This window comes from Micropterus dolomieu, linkage group LG03 (assembly GCF_021292245.1).
Source record: "Micropterus dolomieu isolate WLL.071019.BEF.003 ecotype Adirondacks linkage group LG03, ASM2129224v1, whole genome shotgun sequence".
Classification (NCBI taxonomy): Eukaryota; Metazoa; Chordata; class Actinopteri; order Centrarchiformes; family Centrarchidae; genus Micropterus; species Micropterus dolomieu.
Window position 1 is genome coordinate 18,466,261 of NC_060152.1, and position 16,002 is coordinate 18,482,262.

The 16,002-nt window shown below is 41.0% G+C and overlaps 1 protein-coding gene across 1 annotated transcript in view; it reads left to right on the top strand.

The window, feature by feature from the left end:
- Positions 1-16,002, top strand: part of LOC123968263 (complement C4-B-like) — a 34,557-nt gene that overhangs the window by 13,007 nt on the left and 5,548 nt on the right. The window contains 5 exon segments of the mRNA XM_046044902.1: positions 13,469-13,625; positions 14,105-14,295; positions 14,449-14,607; positions 14,705-14,764; positions 14,829-14,919. Coding sequence (XP_045900858.1) covers positions 13,469-13,625; positions 14,105-14,295; positions 14,449-14,607; positions 14,705-14,764; positions 14,829-14,919 — 658 coding nt within the window.

Consider the following 16,002-nt stretch of genomic DNA (forward strand, 5'->3'; position numbering starts at 1 on the left):
CTTTCGTCTCCTCAATTCGGGTGTGTTTCCAAAACGTCTCTGGTGAATCTCGCGGACTCGACTCGCAAGCATCGGTATGCACAGATTTGATTGGCTGAGCAGCGTCACATGAGACGATTGGAGCACATGCGATTGGTCTGTGAGTTTCCTGGTCCTCTAAACCAGTACAGTAAATGCTAGAAAAGCTGCGCGGGTTAAAATAGAAACGCTCCGTCACGAGGTAGTAAGTCTCAATAATAAATGGGCTGTAGGTCGGCGGTCCGGAGAGGACGGCGGCTGGGTCCGGATCCGGACCGCGGTCCGCCTATTAGTGACCTCTGCCCTAGTTGCTCCAGAGGCGTGCAACCTCTGACATAATTAGCAGTTGTAAGTCGCTTTGGATGGAAGTGTCAGCTAGATGAATAAATGTAATGTATTTTGACATTTCTATGATATTTCATATTTTTCAGTCATTTCCTCACAATGTTGATTACCCACATTGTTCGCCAAATATTTTTTGACAAATGGCTTAATTTTTTTTAGTTTAGTTAGCTAACGTTAACTTAACTTAGTTGTAGTTAGCCAGGTGTAGTTAGCTAGCATAGTTATTGCACAAAGTTAGCTAACAGCAGGTCTTCATTTTATTTTTTAGTTTCCTCGTCTTGGTTTAGTTTGCTGTTCATTTTCATTATGGCATTTGCGCGTGCGGTGTTGGAGGACAGATGACAGAAAACGCGTTGCACTTTCACCTGCCGCCGTCTTATTTACAGTCTGCAACATGCATTTACCAGTGCATCGGCGGAGGCACCCATCACACCCCGCGGTAAAGTAAGCGCACCATAAAACGTAGTGGGAGTTATCATGTGCAGTGTGTGACAGGACCATCGACTGTATGATTGATAACAGCTGATACGCGCACATTAGCTTCTATCATGGGTAAGTAATAGCTACTCCTGCCAGACAGTAAAGTGTACTAAACTTTACAGTGTAGTGATGTTAACACAGCATATCGTTAGTGAAGATGTCTGTGAAGATTCTCAGTCATCCAGGTCATACTTCTGACTAACTGGTAGGGAAACTCAGCTATTTAACCTCAGTAGGGTCGTTTGCCAGGATCGTCGATACTGCTGGTTGTTGTAACGACAGTCGTTACGGTCGTTAGGACTACCCATGGCCTTCACCTGAGGCCAATAGGTTACGTTTGTTGAGTTTCCTGGGAAGTGATGAAAGGACACCATTGTAAATGGGGGATAAGTCGTGGCGTAGACCGCCTCCCCTGTTCAATGACGGCTTCTCAACCCGGGTGTAGATGGCTTCCTTGACACCTCTTTAAAACCATCCATTTTCTCTATCTAAAATGTGCACCCTGTGGTCCTCAAACGAGTGTCCTCTGTCCTTCAGATGTAAGTAGAGTCTTGACCTGAGGAGTTGGCCCTTCTGTGTTGCCATGCGTTTGTGTAGTGGTTATTTAGTCTCCCCAATATACAGGTCTGTACATTCCTCACTGCATTGGACCGCATACACTAGATTGCTTTTCTTGTGTTTTGGTGTGCGGTCTTTGGGGTGTACCAGTATCTGTCTTAGTGTGTTCTTGGGTTTAAAAAACACAGGGATGTTGTGTTTGTTGAAAATCCTCCTGGGTTTCTCTGATACTTCAGATACGTATGGAATCACAATGTTGTTGCGTTTGACCTTCTTTTCTTCATCCCCTGTAGTCTTGTTCTTCTTGGATCTTGTGGCTGTTTTCACAAAGGTCCATTTAGGGTATCCACAGGCTGTAAGTGCCCCCTTCAGGTGGTTCTGTTCCTTCTCTCTGGCTTGGGCACTTGTTGGTATGTTTTCCGCTCTGTGGTGCAGTGTTCTCATGACCCCTAGCTTGTGCTCCAGTGGGTGGTGGGAATCGAAGAGTAGGTACTGGTCTGTGTGTGTGGGTTTTCTGTAAACACCAATTTGCACTTTTACTTGTCCTCTTCAATGTGTACAGCGCAGTCCAGGAAGGCCAAACTGTTGTTGTGAACATCTTCTCGTGTGAAATTGATGTTACTGTCCACAGAGTTGATGTGTTCTGTGAAGGCTTGCACTTCCTGGCTTTTAATTTAGACCCAGGTGTTGTCGGTACCAGTGGCTCGGTGCTGTTCCTCTGAAGGAGTTGAGGGCTTTGTTCTCCACTTCTTCCATGTAGATGTTTGCCACAATCGGGGATACCGGTGAGCCCATGGCACAGCCATGCTTCTGTCTGTAGAAACCTCCGTTGTACTGGAAATAGGTGTTGTTTAGACAGAGGTCGAGTAATTTACAGATCTGGTCAGGGCTGAGGCTAGTTCTGTTGTCCAGGGTGTTGTCTTGTGTTAGCCGTTTCCTTACAGTCTCTACTGCTTCTATGGTGGGGATGCAGGTGAACAAAGAAGTCACGTCATAGGATACCATGGTCTCATCTGGGTCCAGTTTTAGTCCTCGAACTTTGTCTACAAAGTCAATGGAGTTTTGGATGTGTGAGTTTCCCACCAAAGAAGCTAAGATGGTAGAAATGTGTTTGGCAATATTGTAGGTGACCGAGTTGATGCTGCTGATAATCGGCCTTAGTGGGGCTCCTTCTTTGTGTATCTTGGGTAGTCCGTAAATGCATGGAATGGCTTCTCCAGAATACAAATGGTAATATTGTTCACGGTTGATGGTGTTATCTTTCTGTAGCTGTTGTAGACATTCTATGGCCTTTTTCTTGTATCCACTGGTTGGGTCTCGTCTCAGTGTCTCATATGTGTTTGTGTCCATTAGTAGTGTATTGACCTTGTTCTGGTAGTCCGCTGTGTTAAGGACTACCATGCATCTTCCTTTGTCAACAGGTAGGATAGTGATGTTTTTGATCCTTGCTCAGAGATGTCACAGCCTTCCTTTCTTGGATGGTGAGTTTGGAAGGGGGGGCCTTTGCATTAGGAAGGGCTGCAGATACCTTTAGTCTGAGCTGTTCCGCTTCTGTTTCTGTTAATTTGTTTTTCCTAATGGCCGATTCTGTGGCTGTGATGAGGTTCACTATAGGTAGCTGCTGTGGTGTAATGGCAAAGTTTAATCCTTTGGCCAGAACGTCTTTCTCTGATTGGGTGAGTATCTGACAGGTTTTTCACCCATCTGTTGTCTGTTTCATGTGTTGTGGGGTTGTTGTCCTTTCTCCTCCAAGACAATTCTCCTGTTTTATTAGTACTGCTCGCTCTGAACTGTAGGTTTTGGAATTTCCGGGTCTGTCTTTCTTTGCTCTTGTTATGCTGAGATAGCTGTGCTTTCTTGATGAAATCCATGACCTTTTCCAGTGCTGTACTGGGCAGATATGTTTCTAGTTTGTGGTGTATGTTGTCCAATTCTTTGTTCAGGGCTTCAATGGTGAAATGTATCTGTCTCACTCTCTCATTCAGTAGTTGGTGTTGCGCATTCTCCAGGATTATTCTGGCTCTGTGTTCTTTCACCGTGGAGCCTAAGTGTAGGCATTTGGGAATAAGTTTGTGTTGTCGGCATCTCAGGTTAAATCGTAGATGGTTCCTGTAGTCTGCAATTCTGTAGTCTGCAATTTTAGTGAACACTCCAGCCGGTCAGTTTTTGGTTGTCATGGTAATGTATTGCATCCGACTATTAACCACACCCCCATTCTCTGTTTGAGAAAGAACGTTAACCAAAAACTGCAGTTAAAACTGGCTGGAGGGGAGCTTTAAGTGGGGATTAAACACAGAACCCTCTGACAATGAGTCCTGTGCTCTACCAACTAAGCTAACCAGTGACACTGATAATTACTAATCTTTAAAGAGATAGTATTATGCTCATTTTCAGGGGTTATTTAGGGGTTGTACCAGAACAGGTTTACATGTTTTCATTTTCAAAAAACACCATATTTTTCTCATACTGCACATTTCTGCAGCTCCTCTTTTCACTCTATGAAATCTTTAGCTGGGTTAGCCAACGTTTACAACAACTCCCCACTTGAATAGTCTGTGAAGTTACATTGCCGTGTTTCTTTTAAATATAATTCACAACCAATAAAGCATACTTACAGGTTGTGATTGTGAATTTCCAGGCCCAAACAGAGTCAGAGTTGCATCGTCTTTTAGGACTAAACGTTGAACAGTTGCCGGTGTGATCTAACGTTATGCTGCCTTGCCGAAAAATGCTACCATAGAGCAAATCAATAGACTCGACTCTACTCGGCCCTGCTCCGTTTTCCATTGCAGATAGTACCCAGAGATAGTATGTAGCTTGTCGTCATAGCGACGCCACACACAACTGCCGCGACGTAATGTTCAATGCGACACACACACCAGCGATCCACACAGCTTTCTCTTTTTTAAGTTAAAACATTTCAACATTACTCATAATGTAAAGACAGACAAGCAGTATGAAAACCTTCCAGCTGTGTTTTCTTCTGCTGTTGTTGCTGCAGCGGTCTGTGTGATGGCGGCTGGCCGGCCTCACACGCTCCTCCCGCGGTTTGGCACAGGCATCCCCCACAGCCACTTGCGGAGCTCCTCAACTCCAAAAAATGTGCTTGAAAAATATTCAAGCACATTTTTGTTCCGCCATCACTTCTTGTAAAACTGTCAATATTATATTATTATATTAATAATAAATCTACACAGCTGATTTCTCACCTCAAAACTTCGCAAAAGTGGATTTAGTGATGAAATTCTATACGAAGACTGTAAAATATAATACTTTATGTTGCTGGCCTCTGTCTGGTGCATGCAATGATGATGCAGTGAATAGTGACGATTCTCTCTGACCAATCAGTTTAGTATTCCTCAGCTAACTTGGAATCTTGACGGAGGTGAGGTGACCGAAAAAAAGTACCTGGAAGCAGGTACAGGTACAACATTTCTACAAAGGAAATCCAAACAAAGGAGAGTCGAGCCAAAGGGCCTCCGCTCAGACTAGCTTGGTTTGAGGGCGTGCCTGACCCCGCTAGCCGCTTGGCAAGCTTTATGTTTTCACGTTTTCATTGTGACGTCACAAGTAAAGGAAGTGAAGGACTGGACTACAAACGAGCTGTTTTCAAGTGGTTCAGAGCAGTGCTTTTTGTGGGAGATGGGAACTCCCTTTGGGCTGGACTTTGGGCTTTTTCACTTTGTAAACCTGTTACTGTTAAGGGTGGTGTGGTGTGGGGACAGAGAGGACCCAAATGCAACGCTCAGAGGATAGGAGGTTTATTGAGGGAACAAGGGGTTGAGGGACTGGAGTGGACAGGCACGGGGAACCGAGTTGACTGGGACCAGAGAGCCGGGGGACACTGGGGCCGAGGAAGGGAGGATGCAAGGGGGAACTGGGAGGACGCTGTGGGGGAAGCCCGAAGAGGAGAGGACCGGAGCATGAGCCCAGCCGACAGAACGGATGATGAGGGTGAGTGAACCTGGGAGGGAAAACAGACAGAAAGACAGGGTTAGTGACTGGAGCGACAGGGCTGACGAGGTGGCTGATAAGATGGTGCAGGTGCGGGTCGTTGGCTGGGCTCAGGAGCAGAGGGAGAGAGCACACACGGGAGAAAACACAGGGAGGCAGGCAGGGAACAGAAAACCGAGGAAAAAGGATAATAACTGATAAAAAGGAGAAAAAAACCAGGACACTCACCGTCAGCCAGGCTGTCACCACAACAGTTACATGCACAAAAAAGAAATATAGCTCAATAAAGGAGAGGGAAAAAGACAAAAAGCATAATACCACCTCTTTAAGAAATGCCCCTGCCTGGTTAGACCACTGTTTTGTTATCTCAAGATCACAATACATTTGTTATTAACGTCAATTAAGGTATTTGTGATGTAATTTGCCTTTAAATGTAATCTTTTTTTCAGAAAAATCACATTCGACAGCACATTTTATCAGTATTGTTACAATTAATTAAGTATCAGTATCATATCAAATTTGAAAGGTTTGGTTTCGCCTAACCTTATTGGGTATGTAGTATAATTTGTCTACTAACAATGTTAACTTAAGTCAAAATGCTCGAATACTTCTACATGTAAGTCAAGGGAGACAGTAATGTGGCTCCATTTTCTCATGTTGTAGACAGAAGGACTAGAAAAGAGAGTAGAAGAAACCCAGGTGCTTAAATTAGATGGTGAGTTGTGTACTTCCTTGATGGTTGTCATGATTTTCATTTTTCAATATATTTTACGTTTACAATTGCTTTAATCCATTCACTTCTCTCTTGATAGGAAGGAGCAGTCAGACGATTGCTATTGATGGAACTTTACCAGATGACATAGTGCCCGACTCTAGTTCCAATATTTTCATTTCAGTAGAAGGTATGTGTTGTTAGACACAGACTTATAATTCACAGACCTTTGTAAATGACAGTGTCTTACTCTTTTAATGTTCTCATCTGACAGGGGATGGATTTGGCAGTTCACATGCAGAGTTCCTTCTTTCTCCCGATAAGGTTGCTAGCCTGATTGTATTGCCTAGAGGATGTTCAGAACAGACGATGATAGGATTGGCTCCTACAGTTACAGCCGTCCGCTACCTTGACCTGAGTGATCAATGGTTTGACCTGCCTGCTGGTGCCAGAGATGATGCTCTTGATAAAATTGAGGAAGTTAAGAAAACATCAAGCAGTTCATTGTATAATGTCTTTATCTTTTTTTGAACTCCTTTTTTTCTGTTACCAATAACACACATTTAGAGTGAAGAATAAAAAAGTTGGAACCATACTTGAATGTACAATGTGTAAGATTTTTAGAATTTCTAAATTAGCAGTTAGCAACTATTTGTATGAATTGGGTCTCAGTTATTACACATTGTACCTCTTTTACATCGTGATATAATTTATAATTTATAAATTATAAATTTATAAATTATAAATTATAAATTATATAATAAATAAATACACAATAGATAAAATTTAAACTAGTTTATGCAAATTTTTCCTCTTGCCAATTAACAGAGCCTAAAGATGGTGATTGTAGCTTGTTTGTTTCTATCACACTTTGTTCAACAAAGTATCTCAACAACTTCTGGCAATATTGCCATGCAATTTGCTGTGAATATCAATGGTCCCCAGTGGAATTCAAATTAAATTGAATTGTAATGTTTTGGTTGACCCCACCAATATCCGCACCACCATCCGTGCATAATTTTCACAAAAAATAACGGTATCAAAATAAGATGTAGGTCTTATTACCATGTTTGCACAACATATGATTTTGTATACACAAGAGGAATATAATACTGAAAGAGGATATTTGTAGCACAAGATCATAACATTTGTGCATTTGTGAATATAAGTGTAGTAAATATGTGAATACATACATGCAGATTTTCTTAACCTGAGACCCAGGACAGGACAAAAGCTTATCACTACACAAGTCTGTTTGAGTGGAACACAAATGGGAGTCCTTGTTCGGATAACCTTAGTGGCCTCATGGGCTTAGCTTATAGAATAATCTAATATGGCGTACAGTTGTGTAAGGCCTTTAAATGTAATTTGAAAGAGTTTGAATTGCAGCAATTCAGCAAGCTGAAAACACTTCCAAAAAGGTTCAAGACCTTTTTTGAAAGCCGTTTTGAAACTGAAAACGTTTTCCTTAAGCTTTAGACCAAAGCTCCTGTAAAGACATATGCCTTTGGTGTGAGAGACCTGTTCAAATACCCATTGTGTCCCTGGCAAGACACTTAACCCCTAGTTGCTCCAGACGATGAATGAAATGAATGACACTGTCCTTGATGTCAGGGAAAAGTATCACCAGAAGGACTTGAAAAGAGTAAAGGTAAAGGGTAAAATACATCCCTTATCCCTAATTCAGCAGTTAGGTTCAGTTTCTGTTTTTAGTTTCAAACAGAAATTTGCATCCTGTAGCACCAATTCTAAAAAGTTCTGGGACACTGTAAAATCAATGGGAAACAAGTGCACCTCCTCCCAGCTGCCCACTGCCCTCAAATCAGGGAACATTGTCAACCGATAAATCTATGATTACAGAGCATTTTGCTGAAGCTAGCCATGCTTTCCACCTTGCTACCCCCTCCCCAGCTAACGGCCCTGCACCCTCTGCAGTTTCACGCCCAAGCCCTCCTCCCCACTTTTCCTTCACCCCTACCCAGACAGCTGACGTGTTGAGAGAGTTACAAAATCTTGACCACTACAAATCAACTGGGCTAGATAATCTGGACCCCTTTTTCCTAAAATTATCTATTTCCTATTATTATTATTATTATTATTATTATTGCAATCCCCATTAACACCCTGTTCAACCTGTCTCTCTCATCTTCAGAAATCCCCAGAGACTGGAAAGCGGTCATTCCCTTCTTTAAACGGGGAGACACCCTTGACCCAAATTGCTACCGTCCTATATCTATCCTACCCTGTCTGTCCAAAGTCTTTGAAAGCCTAGTCAACAAACAGATTACTAACCATCTCGAATCCCATCGTACCCTTTCCTTTCCGTGCTGGTCACGGGTACACTACAGCCACCCTTAAGTTTATAAATGACATCATAGCCACCATTGATAAAAAACATTATTGGGCAACTGTTTTCATTTATCTGTCTAAAGACTTTGACTCTGTCAACCATCACATTCTGATCAACAGGTAAAACTAAGTGCATGCTTTTCAACCGATCGCTTCCCACACCGGCTCGTCTCAATAGCATCACAACGCTAGATGGGTCAGAATTAGAATATGTGGACACTTACAAATACGTAGGTGTTTGGATAGACAGTTCCCTCTCTTTCCAGCCCCACATAAACCACCTTCAATCTAAAATTAAGTCCAGAATCGGTTTCCTATTCCACAACAGGGCCTCCTTCACTTGTGCTGCCAAACTTGCCTTGGTAAGAATGACTGTTCTACCCATGCTAGATTTCAGTGATGTCATCTACAGATTTGCCTCACACTCTCTCCTGAAAAAACTGGATGTGGTCTACCACAGTGCCATCCATTTTGTTACCGGGGCCCCATTTAATACCCACCACTGCGACCTCTATGCATTAGCAGGCTGGCCGTCGTAACTCACTGGTACCAACTTATTTACAAGTGCTTGCTATGCAAAGCCCCCCTATACCTACGCTCACTGGTGTCTATATTACCCACCCGTAGCCTGCGCTCAAGCAGGTACATCTCTCTGGTCACCCCAAAAGCCCACACCACCTTCGGCCGCCACTCCTTCCAGTTCTCCGCTGCCAACAACTGGAATGAGTTACAAAAACCCCTCAAGCTAGAGACCCTCATCCGTAAATCTATAATATTTATAGACTGACTATATTTTTGTATATTGTGATTTTTATTTGTGCCATACAACTTATGCATACAATCTGATCTTGAATGGTCGGCACCTGCACTAAATGTACATAGAAGCTACTGCATTTTTAAATATTCTCCTTACAGACTCATTACTGCATTATGTATTTTTGTATTTTGTACTATGTGTATTCAATGTGTAACTATATGTTGTCCTGCACGTCTACACTTTCTTGGCAGGTACTTGCAAATGAGAATCTGTTCTCAATTAGCCTACCTGGTTAAATAAAGGTTAAATAAATAAAAAAATTTAATCAAAAGTTACTTGGACTGTTGCATTAGCAACAGATTAGCTCCAGACAACTAGTATAGTGGCTAGCATAGTTAGCAGTAGGATTATCATATAAAAACTTAAACTCAGAGCAGAAGAGCGTTTTCCCCCCCATTGTCCGATTTGATGACAATGTGGAGGACAAACTAGTGATGGTTTTTACTGGATACCCGGGGCTATGATTTTTCCAACCGCTGTTACCATGACAGAAAATAGCAGGACTGGAGGCAAATTAGTGTTGTTGGTGGCGTACAATTCATGGTTTGTGTAATGTTTACTCACTATAATCAACATTATCATTGTAATGTTTAGCTAGTTACAAAGTATGTACGGGCTGATATTTGTGTTAAAAGAATCTCAAATTGAACAATTTAGATCTGAATTTGAATTGCTTAACTTAAGTAATGCATTAAAAACTGAATTTGAATAGCATGGATAGAATAGTATATAAGGTTATGTGTATAACTACATTCAATGTAGCATGTTATCTCCAGCACTGTTGGTACCAGCTCTCTTTAATAATATCCAAAGCTATGAGAAACCATTTCTCGACCACCAGCTGGCTCTAAAACATGCCGTCTACGATAACGTTACAGTGACCTGCCGTTGATTACATCTAATACTAACGACCGTCTACAACGACGACATGCAACTTTGAGATTTCATTTAACTATAACTACAACCATAGCTGTTACGGATCTGACTACAACAGTTCACATCTACAACGTCACACAAAGAGGAGCTAAATAACTTTGTTTGGCAGGCAGCCATGTTAGATTCTTTCAGCTCATGTTTAATTACATGTCTGCTCTGGTTTGATCATTTCAGACACGCCAACTATAACTGTAGACAGGCAGCTTGCAAATATATTTAGAATACGTCAGAAACTATAGTTTAACGGCTTATTAACATTAGCACTCCTTTAATGATAAACATGGCATTACCTTTTTGGCAATTTTAGCAATGGGCAGCGTTAGCTGCAGTAGGTGATGTTAGAGAATATTTTGAAGTAAGGAATTAGGTAAAAATTATAGGACGTTGTGGGGGTGGAGCTGGATTCTCTGTCTGTGGTGTAAGAGAGGAGGATTCTGTCCAAACTACATGTCATCTTGGACAATGTCTCCCAGCAACTCCATGACGTGCTACTCAAACACAGGAGCACCTTCAGTGCATGACTCATCACCCCAAAATGCACCACAGAGGGCCACAGGAAGTCATTTCTGCCTGTGGCCATCACACTCTGTAACTCCTCCCTCTAAGTGGCTGACATGCAGGCCCTTAGTTAGTTATTATACTGGACATTATTACCTGTTTTGTGCATTATTATCTGTGTAATAATTAATGTGCAACATTCTCTGCTGCTATTTATTCTCTGCATTTTTATATTAGTACTGTTCACTTTAACAATTCAACAACATTATGATTCTTTATTAATGTAAATATTGTACATACCTACACTCCTTTATATTTTATATTTATACTCTCATATTTATATACTCTTTATTCTACCTACTTTCTATTATTATTTCTATTCCTGATGCCTTGATAATTGTGCAACTGTGACAAAAGAATTTCCCCTCGGGGATCAATAAAGAAATCAAATGATTTCTGATTCTGATATACACATTTCATAACAAAGTAAATACTTTCTTTGTCAGGTTTTATGAGGATTTTAACATTCAAGACAAAAGAAAATGGATATCCCCCATTTCTTTCAGAGCAACCTAGTAATTGGTGAGTATGTATTTTTTGCAGCCTTACTGATGTAAGAGACTACTTATATCTCACATAGTAAATCAGCTTTTCCTAATTTACAAAATCTCAAATTGAAAATCTATTTTTCCACTCACTCTTCTCCCTTGTTCTTTCTTTCTCTTGTCTTCAGGTTAACTGCACTTGTAGTGAAAGTGCTATTGTTGGTGGCGGAGCATCAGAGAATGGCTTTTGGAGTGCAAGGCAGGAAGGCTAGGGTTATACCAGATGAAGAGATCAGGCAACCAGTTAGTTACTTGCTCTCAGTACAGGAGACTGATGGGTCATTCGATGACCCACATCCAGTACTACGCAGAGGAGTTTTGATAACATCTACTGCATGCTTATTAGAACAGGCATATACATATTAGAACTTTAGATGTGGTAACATATTCAATAGAAGTAATTTGAACGCAATATTGTCTGTGTGTGATTGATGTAGAAAGGAAGAGACAAAGAAGCCTCCATGACCGCTTTCATAACTCTTGCCCTTCACCGATCTCTTCAAATCCTGCAAACCGAAGAGAGAAATAATGCAGTGAAATAATGCAGAGATAATATTAATAATATTAATGCCCTGGCTTTTTACCAGCTCTAGTAGTGTTACTTTGGGATGGCAGAGTTGGTCAGTCCACCACTAACGTCCAGACTGAAATATCCACCACTTGAAGGGATTGTCATGTAATTTTGTACAGATATCAATTTTGGCCAGAGGATGAATCCTGATGACTTTGGTGATCTCTTGACTTTTCCTTCAGAACCTTTCCACTTGCATCAACAGCAGGTCATAGTTTTCACGTATTTTCACATATATTCCAGTAAAATATCTAACACTAACCACTGGGAATGGCACACAATTTTGAGCAGTCATGGTTATGTATCCTAATGATTTTAAATAAGCTACTAGGGATGAAACAGAAAATCATATCACGATTATAGTGACCAAATTCATCACGGTTATCAGTATTATCACGGTATTGTAAAAATGTTCCAAAAAGTCCAAAAAATATAAAAATGTACTGATACACACACTGAAACCATTTCAACAAGTTTTATATTGAAAACTATAAACAATGTTTGCATAAAAAATAAAATAACAGCAAATACCTTTTGTAAATATATGAAAATCATCTAAGTGTGTATTATCAAGATTTTATCTTTTATATTATATAGGTAATACAATGACCCTGTGGACAATTACATGAAAACACATAAGTCTTTAGAAGACAGTGATAGTAACATGTTAGTAACGTTAGTAACGTTATCATGTGCAGCGGACGAATAGACTCTGCCGACACACAACACACACAGCAACAGAACAACGTGTAGCGTTTTTACAAGAGCAGCTAACACTGAGAGCTTCAGTTTACACGCTGTTAACAAGTCAGAGAGACAAACCAAAGCTAAAAGTTAACTCACCCTGCGTTCACTATAAGGTTATTTTCTTCAATCAAGTTTCCCTCAGCACTCTCATAAAAACTAAAATACGACCGGACTTCAGAGTGACTGAAAACTCTATGCAGCATTGTCTTCTGCCATGTTGTCATTGACCCAAACAAACCCATGTTGCATTCTGCGCATGCGCGCCTGCTTCTGGGAGGCGCTGGACAGTGTTTGCCGTGAGATAGCGCGGTTAACCGTACCCTGTTACCATGGTAATTAAAATGTGTACGGTAATAATAACTGTCGGGAATTTTACCATGGTTTACCGTTAAACCGGTAATCGTTTCATCCCTATAAGCTACTGACTTTTCCTTTAAATAGTTCTTTATCCCGGGGTCAGGTCAAAATCAGGTCTTCTGGTCAAAATCTATTACTAAAATATATTCAGCACTTTGATTTATGGCCAAATACCTAAAAAAAATTTTATGGAATTTCCTATCAGCCTAAGCTGTGTTTTGAGCTAATTAGCTAATGTTAAGATGCTAAAATAACATTGTGACAATGGTAAGCACTATACATGCTAATCGTCTCCATGTTAGCATTGTGAGCATGTTAGCACGCTGATGTTATTTAGCTCAGTGCACTCCGATGCCTATGTACAGCTTCACAGCCGGAAGCGAAGCTGTCAACTCTTAGCCTCGTTAATGCTGTAGTTTTATATTTCACATGTTTTAATACACTGTAGTCAATGCATAATTTGTAAGTACATTAGTTCATTGACTCTCTTCATTGACTGCCTATATTCTATTTTCTAACAGGATGCAAGCATTTCAAGATCAACAGCATATCTCCTGTCACACCTTGATGAGCTTCAGCATCCCTATGCTGTTGCCATTACAGCCTACTGCCTTGCCATTTGCCTGCCAAGGGGAACAGATCATTCATCTGCCTGGAAAAAACTTCAAGCCCTGGCTAGTGAAGGCAGGTCCAATCACATAAAATCGGTGTGGGTGATACGGACATAATATGAAATTTACTATCAAGTTATCATCATGAAATAATCAATATAGTAGTTAGGTATAATCAACTGAGAAACTGATTTCACGACAAATAACTTAAAATAAATGTCTATTTAACAAATCCAAAGCAAGTTATTTCATTAATTGATGCAAAAAATCATAGTATTGCCCAATACACCTAGATTTATCAATGTAAGTGCTATCATGTTGTAAACACTGTGGCAGAACATTTGTCAGTTGACCATTTTATATTATACTGTATATATATATATATATATATATATTATTATTGTATTATATTTACTTATCGCCTGACCCTAAGAGCAACCAGAGCAACTACATTTGGTCAGAAAGTTCAACAAAATGGTGTATTAAAATATGCCATTGTTTTAATTAGTTTTAATTACTTCTTATATTCTATTTCTTAACTGGCAGGGAAGAATGGCTGTTATCTGTGGACAACTGATGCCAACGAGAATTGTGAGAGGGCAGATGTCATCACAGTAGAGACTACAGCCTATGCCCTCCTAACAGCAGTGGAACTTGGGCATACCGAGTGGGCAGACAAAGCAGCCTGCTGGTTAACCACCCAAGAAAACTATTTTGGAGGCTACAAATCAACACAGGTGACTGCGATGCTAGATTGAGGATTGTTTGGAAAGCAAAGATTCCCTGGCTTGGGGCATGGACACTGTATCCCCTGTGTGATCACACAGTCCAGATTATCCATCAGAGTAGAGATGTTGAACATGTTATTGATGATTTATTACCATGTCAAGGATACCATCATGGCATTGGAAGCCCTTGCGGAGTATGAGCTAAAGAGGTCTGTCAGTCCTGAAGCAAATCTAATTGCAGAGTTCACCATCCCAGGAAAGAACGACATTGTAAAGCTTGTACTGGAAAATAAGAAGGAGAAGGTGGAAACAGACCTTAAGGTATCATAGAGCACTGTCAGCATTACACTTAAATATACACATAAACATTTCACCTCATTCTTGCATCAGTTGCTTTTTCTTGTGTGCTTTGTTCCAGAAACTTAGAGGGAACAACATTGACGTGCAATTGACAGGAAAAGGCGATACCAAGTTGAAAGTAAGTTTGATCAATGTTTATATGCTTTAAGAGATCCATCATTTGTCACCAATCTGTTTGGCAGGTTGTGAAAGCTTTCCATGTACTGGATCCCAAGGACGATTGTAACCAAGTGTCTATCAGCGTCACAGTGACGGGGAAAGTGAAGTACACTGGTGAGCTTTTCAATTCAATTCAATTCAATTTTATTTATATAGCGCCAAATCACAACAACAGTTATCTCACAGCGCTTTTCATAAAAGAGCAGGTCTAGACCTTACTCTGTGATGATATTTAAAGAAAGCCCAACAGTTCCCACCAAGAGCAAGCACTAGGTGACAGAGGCAAGGAAAAACTTCCTTTTAAGAGGCAGAAACCTCGAGCAGAACCATGGCTCAGGGTGGGCGGCCATCTGCCTCGACCGGTTGGGGTGAGAGAGAGAGAGAGAGAGAGGAGGAAGCCTACACAATATACACACAGAGGTACAGACAGTGAAGGTAATGTTGCTATAGACTAAATGAAAAATGGTATAGATATTTAGTATATATAGTGATATATAGTGTTAATGGTAACAATCGTAATGTTAATGATTATAATAACAATAATAACAATAAGACTAGCAACAATAGTTGTTGCAGCAGAGGGTGTCGAGCAGGAACACAGGGGCAGCAGGAGACCCGCAGCCACAGATCCAGACTCCACAGCTCCAGAGCCAGAAAACCTGCAGGAAGTAATAGGAGAGAGGAGAGAGACGAGAAAGCACAAGACTACCAGAAAGGGGAGAAGTTGTGTTAGTAACATGCAATAATGGGATAAGGTTGCATACAGAGGGAGAGAAAGTAGAGGAGAGAGGAGCTCAGTGCATCATGGGAAATCCCCCGGCAGTCTAGGCCTATAGCAGCATAACTAAGGGATGGTTCAGGACTACCTGAGCCAGGCCTAACTATAAGCTTTATCAAGGAGGAAAGTCTTAAGCCTACTCTTAAATGTGGAGATGGTGTCTGCCTCCTGAACCCAAACTGGAACCTGGTTCCACAGGAGAGGAGCTTGATAGCTGAACGCTCTAGCTCCTAGTCTACTTTTGGAGACTCTAGGAACCACAAGTAACCCTGCATTCTGGGAGCGCAGTGCTCTGGTGGGGTAGTAAGGTACTATGAGCTCTTTAAGATAAGATGGTGCCTGACCATTAAGAGCTTTGTAGGTAAGAAGAATGATTTTAAATTCTATTCTGGATTTTACTGGAAGCCAATGCAAAGAAG